Here is a 12053-nt window from a genome sequence, read left to right as displayed (position 1 = left end):
GCGGGGCACTGCCGGGCATCACGAGGACAGTTAATAGAGAACTAGAACAGCGAGCCATCAGCTGGGAGCTGGGGCCGGCGGGGTCTCTTTCCCCGGATCATTCCACGAAACGTAGAGACGGCAATTATGTGAGCCCTCCTACACACTGGCACAGAGGAAAACAAGGATCAGACACAGCTTTAGGAATCAAACGCTCTCACAGCCCCTGAAATCCTGTCCCTAATGCAGCCCCGTGCTTTTTCCCAGCAGTGTTTACTCTCGGCAACAGACAAGGTCAGCAATGTCTGCTCAAGGAGCCTGTAGCAGCTCTGGCCTGGGGAGAGGAGCTTTTTATATTCCCATCTCCTATCCGTTTACTATTCCTGCTCTACACGTGACTCTGGCTTTGCTTGCAGTCGGATACGTGGATAGCTATCAAAGCCATTTCAGAAATCTGAACAACGCTGTCATCTTCTGAAATAACTCAGGGGGCACTCAGAAACCCAGTGGTGTCTAAAACAAGCACAGTGCTTGCCCTGCTTGGATAATAAACTACCTGGAAGTGTGAGCAGGGCAAGCTGTGAGCAGGGCGAGCCCAGACGAGGATTCCCGTGCCAGCCTCATGGGCGAGAGCAGGCTGGAAAGCATTGCTCCAGCAGAGATCACAGAGGGCGACGCGGGAGTGTGGGAAGGAAGCACGGAGTGGGAGCGATGGCTCGGCGGTGCTTGGGGAGGAGAAGCAGATGGTAACATTTATCTGGCCAGGCAGCGATCTGCTGCTGCTTCAGATGTGGGATGAAGAACCCATGTCGTGGGAAGATTCAGGTATCTCCTGTTTGGAGAGAACATCCTCATGCTGGGCCTGGGCTACTGAACAGTCTAAGCTGTCCCCAGTGATAAGAGGAGGGTGGGGGCCAGTTGGGACAGATCAGGGGTTCTCAGGCAGCAGCAGGCAACAGCAGGCAGCAGCCCTCCACCTGCCCTGCCGTGCCCTGGGGCTGTGCAAGAACCATACTAAAGAAATGCAATGCATGCCTGCTCCCATGGGGAGATTAGGGTTGTGGACTGTATTGTCTTAAGCATTAATGTTAATGCAATCTTAGTAATTATTCAGTCAACAGTAATTTATTACAGAGGACTAATTTGCAGTGCTCAGAAATAACTGTGGTTAGGCTGCAAATTTAGCATATCAAAAGTAAGTGGTAGACATTGACTCAGTAAGTGGTAGATGACATAGTTAGGTTTATCTGGTTTGCAGATGTATCCTTAACATACTAAAATTTCACGTGTCTGACATGAAAACACCACAGTGTTTTCTCTTACAATGTGAACCTGCATAAATTAGCAGTTATAGAAATCCCTTGTGTTCTAGCCAGCTGTACTAGTTTGAAAGCAAACCAGTGAGACACTCTAAATCAGAACTACAATTTAATAGGAAAATTAAAAATAAATGCAGTAGTACAGAAACACTGACAGAGACAGAATACAACCTGACACCCTGTAGGTCAGGGTGGTGGTAGCAGTCCAATTAAATGGTGGCTGCAGTCCTCCTGAAGTGATGGATGTGGTTCTAGTGAAGCGGTGATCCTGTAGAAGGGCCTGCTCTTCCTCTGAAGGTCCAGTGGTGGTTACATAGCTCTTTTCCTCTGGGAACCCAGGAGGTAAGGGTTGAGTGCGGAGTTCCAAACCTCAGATTATATCCAGTTTGGGATGCTTGGTTCCTCCCCCAGGCAGAGCATCTCACAATGGGATGATGTAATTTTATGAGTCATGCAGTGAGGCTTGATAGCCCATTAACAGCAGATATGTCCCAGAGGGAGTTATCAGGGATGTGTAATGGAAGAGATAAAAGAACACTGCTCCACCTGGTTTTAACATGTTAAGATGGTGATAGAATACATACTTTTGGTTACATTTTGCACTGTAACTTAAGACACAAGCTCTGCCACAGCACCACAAGCTCCTGCTGCAATCACCATAACCCAGAGTTTTTGCTGGGTGCTTGTGGCAGGACATCCTCCTCTCTCTCATGGCTGGGGCATTTGGAAGAGATAACTCAGGCCAGTTTAATAGCCCAGCAAGGGGTCAGAGAGCTCAGTAAGGGGTCACCTCCAGGCGCCAAGAGTCTGAGCCCCAGCCCCAAGTACACATCGTGGTATGAGAGCAGATGTGGAAAGAGATGAAAGAAAATAAACATCGGTGACCAAAAGACATGGTCCTTATGTCTATAAAAGTCCACATGAATTATCACAGAGGCAGAAGTCTCTTATACACTCCTTGGGAACGTGTGAGAAGATTTCTTCCCGAAGCTTTGATGCAACTTTGTGGTTACTTTTCTGGAAATTGAGGGAAAGGATTTCGATGTGTGCCCCTTCAACAATTTGGTGGTAAGAAACAATGGATCCTAAGTTATACTATTTCTTAGCTAGCTGCAAATTTCATGGTACCTTTAACCCCAAGTGTATTATTCCATTTGTCTTATTCCTGTGTAGTAAAAGTCTGTTTTAAGTCTTATGTCTGTTAGTTTTGTGCCTATTAATAAATAATTCATTCTATAATAGACTGAATCAGCCATTATTAAAGAACTTGCAAATGAGAGTGGGTCTTGGGGTTCTGGCCACCTCAATAATGCAACTGCCTGCTGCCAGAAGCCTGGACAAAAGGCAGGGACTTATTTAAACCCACATCATCCATTCATAACAGTGCTCCCCAGCTTGCACACCCCACTTGTGATCCAAGCATGGAAATTATGAAAACCACATGGAAACAGTGGCCAGTGAATGGCTTGGACAGTTGTGGAGCAAATTCACTGTAGGGGAAGGACTAGTCCTCGTTCTTCCAACTGACCCTTCTGAAGCAAGTCAGTGCATGTGTCCAGAGAAGGGCAACAGAGCTAGGGAAGGAGCTGGAGCATAATTCTGACAAGGAGCAGCTGAGGAAGCAGGAGGGGCTCTGGAGTATGGGAGGCTCAGTGGAGATCTTGCTCTCTACAACTCCCTGAAAAGAGGAGGAAGTGAGGTGGGGGTTGGTCTCTTCTCCCAAGGAAGAAGCAATAGGATGAGAGGAAACAGCCTCATGTTGCACCAGGGGAGGTTTGGGTTGGATATTAGGGAAAATTTGTTCATGACACTGGCATGGGCAGTGGTGGAGTCACCATCCCTGGAGGGATTTAACACACATGAAGATATGTGACTTGGTGACATGGTTTATTGGTGGGCTTGATAGTGCTGGGGGGCTCTTTGCACCAAAACAATTCCATAATTTTACCACAGCCTTATAAAAGACATTTTCAGCTATTAGATGAAGAGCATTTTATGGGAAATGAGGTTAGGGAGAGTCCTGTAAACTGAATTCAGACACTGAAGAGCCAGCAGAGCAAAGGAGTAGTTCATTATAGAGGGAGATGGAACAAATCTTTGAATGGCTGAGACACCACCTCTGGTGCAGGCACTTGGTTCTTGTGGAAGCAGAAAGCTGCACCAATAGCTGCTGGATGCCACAAGCTGCCCCTAGCTGTGGAGCAGCCCAGTGCAGTCACATTACTCTCGCCTAGTGTGACACTGTGCTACTGCTGGCATCAGAGCTCCTGCTCTGTTCCAGAGTGGGGTGGTACTGCTCACAGCAGCTCTGCTTTTTCTGCTAGGGCAAAGCTCCTTTGACGGGATCCTCTGCTGTGGTGGGATAGCTGTGCCACCCTCCCAGTAGCTGCCTTGAGAGCTGGGAATTAGAAAGCACATGACAGTTTAGAGTTTTGTGGATTGCACAGCACTTGGATCATGTGGAAACTTGCTTATCAAAGCAAGACCCATTTTGTATGTGTCCTCTGAGGGGCTCTGTACCACATGCTGGAGCTCCCATGCCACCCTGCTGGAGTGTGATAGAGCCCTGCTCTGCCCAAAGCCCTGGCCTTGCCCTCCTGCCTGCCCTGGAGTTGGTGATCACATCCATCAGGGTCACATCCCACTGGACCAATAGCATCTGGGAAAAAGTTATCTTTAGCAGCCTTTAAAAAGGCTCTTATCTCTGCCTTTCTGCTCTCTCAGCAATATAGTGCAAGTACCCCTGGAGCAGTGCCAAGAGTTGCCTGATGTTCACTTGAATCCAACTTGTGGGACTTGGAGCCCTTAGGAGCATTATGGCCACAACTTCCCAGTTCTTGGTAGTGGTGAATGAACATCTCTCCTCCTAAACAAAGCCCAGCAGACAAACATTTGGTGTGAATGATTTTTCATCTTATTTGTGGTAGGAATGCTGTAAAAGAGATGGATTAAAGAGATGTCTTTAGCATGTGTGTGAGGATTTAGGATAAACCCTCCCAAAGCCCACCTACTCAAGTGCAGTCAGCTTTCCCAAGGCTATCCACCACCCACAAAGGACTTCAGTAATTTTCCTTGGTGTAAGGTCACTCCAGCCAGGGAAGAGATATTGCTTTGGCCCTGGTGGGGACCAGCACACACTTCCTCTGCAGCAGCAGCAGGTGCATCGAGGCAAACGCGTCCTGCTTCCCTGGCCCCCAGCCTTTGGGTCAGAGCTCAGTGACGTGGGTCAAGGGCTGCATCAGAGCAAGGAATCGCCAGAGGTCTTGCCAGAGAAAAGACAAGATACTCAAGCCCATCACTACGTTGTAAAACGACCTCTCCCGGAGCGATCATTGCCAGAGGTTTCCCGAAGCACTGCCCTCTGGGTGGATTTGGATGTTCTTTCTTGAGAACCTCCTCACCACGCCGGGACTCCTCACAGAGCTGGCTCTTGTCCCATCCTGCTGGAAGCCGCTGGATATTTCAGTTTTCATCACTAGATGGAGCAAGAGACACCACAGCGCCTGGATGGAGCTCTAACTTGCCCCACGGCCCTGCACCCAGACAGCTCCTCTGCCCCTCATCCACTCCCCACATCCTCTATAGACCCCTGCATCCCAGGCACAGCCATTTACCACTGTCTCCCCTACACATCCCATACATTCCTCTGCACATCATGCATCCAATGCCCTCCTTTATACCCCCTCCACTCCCCCAGATATTGGGGGACATACTGCCTGGGGAAGCTCGGATTCTCCATTCCAAGGACAGATTAGACACCTCTTGGGAGGGTCATGGGTGGCTGGTGCTGCCTAGGGACATGGACAAGGCGTGTGTGGCCTCCCGAGAGCCCCTCCAGCCGGATTTTCCAGTGGTGGTGTCCATGTCCCACTGGTGAGCCCAAGTCCTCCCAACCCATGGTCCCACAGTGCCAGCAGCTTGGGGAGGACACACTCATCACTGGCCTCCTGGAACCCTTCAGGTTTGGGAGTGAAGAACTAAGATGTTTCTTCAGAAAACAGTTATTCTCATTAATAAAGCCAAAAGCCTGAACCAGGCTTGAGCAGTATCTTTGCAGAGTGAAGTGCGACCCTGTGCACATCAACTGCCCTGAAAGTAGTACTGACCCCAGCCCAGGCCCTCCCCACTGGGCTTCCTGCAAAAGGAACTGCTTTAGAACTACTTAAAAATTCAGAATATTTAAGTGTCCTGGTGGAGAAGCTATTCCTGGGCTGGAAGAGCTCTGAGAGTGTTTGCTGGAGAGAAACAGAAGCAAAACTACTTGCAGATAAATTTCCTTAGAATTGGGAGCAGTTTTCTGGGTTTTACTATATGTGTAGGGAAGATTTTTTTCCTCCCTGAAGTAATTAAAATAGTTCTTTCACAAATGAGAAAGGGAAGAGAGGGAACTTTCCCAAAGAGCCTCTTTCCCTCAATCCCCCTCCTATGGCACAGGACATTTATCCTCAGAGAAACGGATGGACTGAGACTGAGTCCCTGGGACAGACAGGCAGTAACAAAAGCAAAGGTAAACCACTCCAAACAAAAGCTGCAGCAGAACAGGGGTGTGGTGGTGGAAATAATGCCTGGCGGGAACTTTAATGATGATACATGGAAAAAGTTAAAATTATTAAAACTTGAATCAGTCTGGCCCTGGTCCCACCTCATTTAGTTAATAAATGCTGTGCTTCATCATGGTGGACCTTACGCCTCTTTTTTTCTAAAGAAGAGAGGAGGCTCCCAGTGTTAGGCTAGTCAGACTAGCGGCATGGGCAGCAGAGGATCTGGGGGCCCCAGTGCTGCCCAGGCCCTCTGTACCCTTCAGTCTCACAGTGGGGATCACCCCAAGGGGCTGAAGCCCCCCACCATTAATGCCCAGGGCAGAGAGGCCAGGGATGGTGGTGGCTAAACCACAGAAATACATCCAACAGGTGTGCATTCAAGGGTGAACAGAAAAATCACTAACTGCAGAGTCATAAGCATGTTAATTATTTGAATATGTGCACTAATTAGACATGGAGTTACACAGACCCACACTATGAAAACCTTTCCTGCCACATGCAGATCCTCAGAGATTGTGTCTTTTAAATGTTTTAGGCACATACAGACAATTTCCATATATGAACACTTGCCAAATAAAACTGTTTAGGTTAAATATTGGAGGCACTTACCTCATGTCCCTTCTGACTTTCCCATACACCAGTGATTTGAATCCCAATCAACTATTAAAACCAGCCCCATCGAGACTGAGCTACAGAAGCAAACATCCCTCTGACACAGCTGCTAACCCCAGCCTGCCCTTGCCTCCCAATCCCCCACATTCCCAGCACCCAGTGGGCTTCTGTACTCCAAGGGTCAGCAATAACCTTTCCTTGGGAAGAAGGCCCAGATCACTCCAGCAGTGACAGCACTAACACCCCCAGCACTGCAGAGCTGTGGATCCCAGTCTGATGACAGCCTGGGACATCAGGTGGGAGAAGGTTCCCTTGGAGTGTCACCGTAGCTGGTCAAACATCACCAAAACCACTGATTCACTGGCCTTGTGCATTGGCATTGGCCTTGGGGCAGATGCAGCAAAGCTCTGGACCATCACAGGACAAGCTGGGTCACAGTGGTGGAGAGGAGCCAGGCACCAGTGGGGGATCATGTAACAGGCAGAGACACAGTGGCCTTTCCCATCTCCACACCCAATAGGATGTAGGATCCCAGGAAGATACCAAGTTAAAAAAAACCCCACACCAACTCCCTCCAAAACATAGGCCAAACCTCAAACGAGCTTTCAATGAAATGTGAAAAGCAATTCACATTTGCAATTCGTACAGAGATGCAACTCATAACTCCAAGATGCTTTTTGAAGTTTATCCAGCTGTCCTCACCTGGATACCAGGGGAACCCCACACGTACAGACCAGGCAAAGGCCAAGTGATGTCAGACAAAACCCATAATACAATTTTATTTTTTTGTTTCATACAAACAGCACCCTCCCCATATTTTACAGAGTTTAACAGCATTATCTGGTGACACAGAAGGTGACACTTGCCTGTGGCTGTTCCTGCAAGCCTCACAACAGTAATGGGGTGGCCTGAAGCCAAGAAACCATGTGCCCTGGGATGGGCCTGTGTGAGGCAGCTCCAAGCTCTGCAGGCGGATCAAGTGAATTGATTACTCCTAAGAAAGGGTATCATGAGAGGCCATGTGGAAATACTCATTTGAGGGAACTTGGGATCAAATTAAAAGAATGGCTCCATGCCCAGCACTCCCAGTGTTGTACTGGTGTGCCAGCCAAGCAAGACCACCAAGGGTGCCCTGGCTCAGCTGGGTGTTTAAAATGAGGGCAATGAACCAACTTAAGAACTTCTTGGCATTCCCTGTATCAGGGCTGCTGACTCCTGGCATCCTGAAGGATATGGCCACCATGCAGGTGGAATCAAATGGGGACAAGAGCCTCAGGGAGTGACAAACAGCACCACTGGCAGGTCCAAATGTCTGCCTGGAAAAGGGGGAAAGGCACCCTGTGCCATTCATGTTGAGTTTTCCATCATGCAGCTGAGCTGTATTCAATCCTGGATTTGGGTGAAGCCCGAACTCTCAAGCTACAGGCACCAGAGCTCGAACTGGCAATGTGTAAGGATAACAGAGGAATTCAGAATAAATGTTTCCAACAATGGCAACCTAAGGAGCTCCAAGTAGAGCCCTGCAAACCAGGGCAGTAATGCTTCCCACCTGATTACCATTAGTCTCCTCATTTACACTTGTCCCAAACATTCCCCTTCAGAGAGTCCAACTGACCAAGCAAGGTCATGCAAATACAAGAAAAACATGGTTCAGCTCTGTGATAAAAATTTCCATGTTTCTTGTAATTTAATAATTAAAAATTCCTGATGGCAGGAGGAGGGGGAGGTGGATGTCCGGCTGCTAGCAGGAATGCACACAGCCAGCATCCCTGTGGTACCCAGCTGGAGGGAGCCCAGGGCTGCTGGGAGGCTGCGGGACACAGGGCAGGAGCTGCTGCATCTCTGTAAAGCACTGCATGAAGAGATCTAGATGGAGACCAGTAACACCCTAAAATTCCTTCTGGGGTGCAGAACCTGTAGGAAGAAATTACCTGCTCAGCCCCAACTAGGATCATGCTCCCAACCCTCCTCCAATCCCCAATTTTCCCTCTTATGGAGAACCAGGAGGGAAAGGGGTGAGGCTCTCAAAGTGAGGCTGTTGCAAAGCAGAAGTAACCTCATGGTAGCAAAAACACAGCTCCCATCACCTTGCACAGCAGTACTCAGCAGCTGAGCAACTCAACTCTCTCCTTCCTCCACGTATTAACATGAAAAAACCCACATTTCTCTAACAAAGTAACATTTCAAGATCCACAAAATCTCTTCCCTGTCAAATAAAGTGGATGATGGACCTGGCTGAAGGCACAGCCTTGGGAGATGGGTATAAAACTAATCCTGCTGCCCTGGGACTTGGGGCTCACCCAAGCTCCAGTTATTCCCTAAGTGCCTGGAGGGATTTTATCACCCCCTCCCTGCTGGGAGGCAGACCCAGATAGCAGTGATCTGAGGATCTAGAAATAACGGACTGCAAAACTATAGCAAAAACTGGGGAACAGTCACAATGGCCAAAGCAAAGGCATCTGTGGGCAGAAGTAGGGATAATCAAAGGGTGCTCCAGACTACTGCAGTGTCCTTTCAAGGTGTGCTTGAGTGATTAGATGACAGAACAATAGAATTAGGAGTAGAAGAAGGAAGAAAAAAACCTCATCACACACTCAGTGTGGAGATCTCTTGGGGAACTCAAATCAGTCCGTGTCAGCTTCAAACTGCACTGCCCTGGTCCAGGGAGTTTCACTATAATTACTGCTTTAAGAGACCACCCTTCCTTGACACATCTGCTGGGATGCAGCTGACTGAGGCACCTACTGGTATCGTCCTGACTCTCAGGGATTGGTTTTTAATCACTGGGGCAGCCACAGGGCAGAAGATTAGGGTCAGGACGTAAGAGACAGCTTCTTTTGCTAAAGTGCCTTATTTTCTTTGAGCTTTTAAAACATCTTCTAAAACATCTTCAGTAGAAGGAGGGCACCAAAAAAAAAAAAAAAAAAAAAGGAATACAGGTTTTTATATGAAACAGAGTAGAGAATTAATCAATATTTACACAGATCTTGGATAAGACTATAGCACAGACTAATAACCCAACACAGCAAAAAGCAGAGTGCCAAAAAGAAGGGAAAACCTGTTTGAATGCTTTCAACACCATTCTCCAGAGATCCCAAGTGTAAACGGTTTTATCTTGGAAAAAGCATTTTAACTTGGGCTTTGGTAATCGGAGTTGATTATAACCCCGCTGCTCACAGCTGGCAGGAGAACGTGGGTGGGCACACCCGACCTCTCCAGAGCACAGCCCAGGCTTAGACGAGTTCAACTTTAGCGTTTGGATAAACAGCCACCACGTCATATCCCTCGGGGGGTTTAACCCTCTCCTTGGCGTGCGTCTCACAGTACAGCTGCTCCTCAATGAAGAAATACCCTCTCTGCTTCAGGTTGAGGCCACAGTCGTCGCACATGAAGCACTCGGGGTGGTAGAGTTTGTCCCGAGCCTTGACGATGGTGCCCCTGGGAGAGATGGGGAAAGCTTAGGTGAGGTGGAGAAACAATGTGCATGAACAGCTTTTCCTGCTGCCTCAAGTAAAACAGAGTAGGTGGAGGAAAGCAGCATGCAGGGACATGTAAGGGTGTTATCAGGGGTTCTCATCCCAACATCTCAGCCCACCCAAAGCTGCCACCTCATTCCAGGTATGGCTTCACTATGCTTCTGCGAGAAGGAGTGCTCCACACCCGGCAGCACTGCTCCACAGCTCGATGCAAAGCAGAGCCTTAAGTATCTACAGTCAGCCTGGATCTGAAAATCAGGAGCAAGCATCCTGCAAGGACTGGGACTGTACACTCACAGGCACTATGACTTATGGAGCAGAGACCCTCAACTCACAACACCAAGAACATGGTTACAGTCATTTGCACAGCTCACACTCAGCCAGCACACCTGGCTTGAGCAGGATGTAAATTACAGCAAAACCTAAGTTACAATAGGTCAAAAATGACAACAGAACCAAACAGAAAAACACCTATACATTCTGAAATAAACATCCATCTGTCAGACAGTAACTCTTCAACAAACAAAAAAACCAACTCACGGCTCTCTTCTTCTCAACACTCATGGTGTTTCTCCCCCCAGCCCTTGTAAGGCAGTGAAGGAGGGCCAGTGCTGTGGTGCTATTCATAGTCCCTGGGCAGCTACTGTGATAAGCAGGGCACACACCATCCCATAAACTATCCCTTGCAAGACTCCCTTAAAAGGGGCAATCCAAACTGTATTGCTCAGGTTTAGATATGGTTAGAAAAAACCAGAAAGGGATTCAAGGTATTCTCCTATAAATTATAACCCATGTGCCTGGCAGGACCCAACCCAGCCGTGTTCCGGTGTCACCATCCGCACTGCACAGGGGGCTTTGGTGAGGCAAGACACTTACACAATCCCATTCCCACAGCGGGTGCACTCGGGAAGCATCTGCAGCCCGGACATGGGACCACCAAGCTTTGGCACCGGGGGCTTGATGTTTCGGGGGTTGCTCAGTTTGTCGAGTTTTTCACCTGCCAAGAATTATAAAGACACAGACTGAAAACTCTGCCTCTCAGGGCTGTTTTTTTCTCTTTTTCTTCCTTTTCTTTTTCTTTTCCCTTAAGGAGTCCAATGAGTCTCTGTGTGTCATAACAGGATCTGCAACTTCCTTGGAAGTTCCAGGATAGCACTAGCTCAATAGACATGGACCTTGTCAAAATATAAAGCAGCTGTGATCTAGAGATGTGAGGTTAATTTGGCTGTAACACTACTTACTAAGTTAAGAATAATAAATAGTGAAGAGCTCAGAGAAGCTCAAAAAAAAAAAAGGTTCCATCACACCAACATTTCAGGTACACTTGGTAGATCCACCATCTCTCAAGGAGATGGAGATGAAAGCCTTTCAGAGAATGAGGCAAACTGAACCAAACAATAATAGAATCACATGCACTTTTCTTCCTAGAGCACGCATTTAAGCTCAAATAATCTAAACCAAAATATTGTGATAGAAGATAAGGTCTTCTGAGGCACCAGGCCTCCTTTCATAAACATCCAACAATGGGAAAGGAAGCAATGAAGATTTTGTGCATGTGAACAGTATCATAGCAGAGTTTTCAGTGTTGCTGCCTGCACTGCACTCCCTACAGACGATCTACCATCTGCCCTCCAATTCTGGACAACACCAACATGTTTGTTACCAACCCCTGGGATACTTAAAAGCTTCCAGTAGTGACTGCATGGTTTTCCACGGCTGACAACTGACTGGTCTGTTTGGCATATATCGATCTATGGTTCCTCTGTGATGGCCTAAGTTCATAGAAAGGAAAAGCTCATGAAGAAGGACCATTTGGCTCACAGTTTGGAAAAGCAGCAAAGGAGCTCTTGGATGAACAAGTCATTCTCCAGAGTTCTAATTTGCTACACTCCCTGAGCTTCCAAGATGTTTCAGTCCAGGGTCCATTGTAAACACATGCTTCAAGCCCTGACTCCCAGAAGGTCTCAGTAGGGTACAAGCACTTTCTGACTGAGCTATCTGCATATACTCTGTGCCAGTTTTGGCAACTCCAGAGCAAAATCCAGTGCAAGTGCCTTCCGTGGCTCCAGGAACATCTCTGCCTTTCCTGAAGGGAACTTCTAATATCTGGAGCCAATGCATTGTCA

General features: G+C 47.9%; 1 protein-coding gene across 1 annotated transcript in view; it reads right to left on the bottom strand.

The window, feature by feature from the left end:
- Window positions 1–9684: 9684 nt before the first annotated feature.
- The window catches only part of PDLIM4 (PDZ and LIM domain 4), a gene marked incomplete at both ends in the record, with an annotated part of 42462 nt that continues 40093 nt past the window's right edge, over window positions 9685–12053 (bottom strand). The window contains 2 exons of the mRNA XM_082291332.1: window positions 9685–9889; window positions 10804–10924. Of these exons, the coding sequence (XP_082147458.1) occupies window positions 9685–9889; window positions 10804–10924 (326 nt within the window). The remainder of the gene's footprint in view (window positions 9890–10803; window positions 10925–12053) is intronic.

Source organism: Coloeus monedula (genome assembly GCF_965178545.1).
Source record: "Coloeus monedula genome assembly, chromosome: 15".
Lineage (NCBI taxonomy): Eukaryota > Metazoa > Chordata > Aves > Passeriformes > Corvidae > Coloeus > Coloeus monedula.
This window is presented reverse-complemented; position numbering and strand designations above follow the sequence as displayed.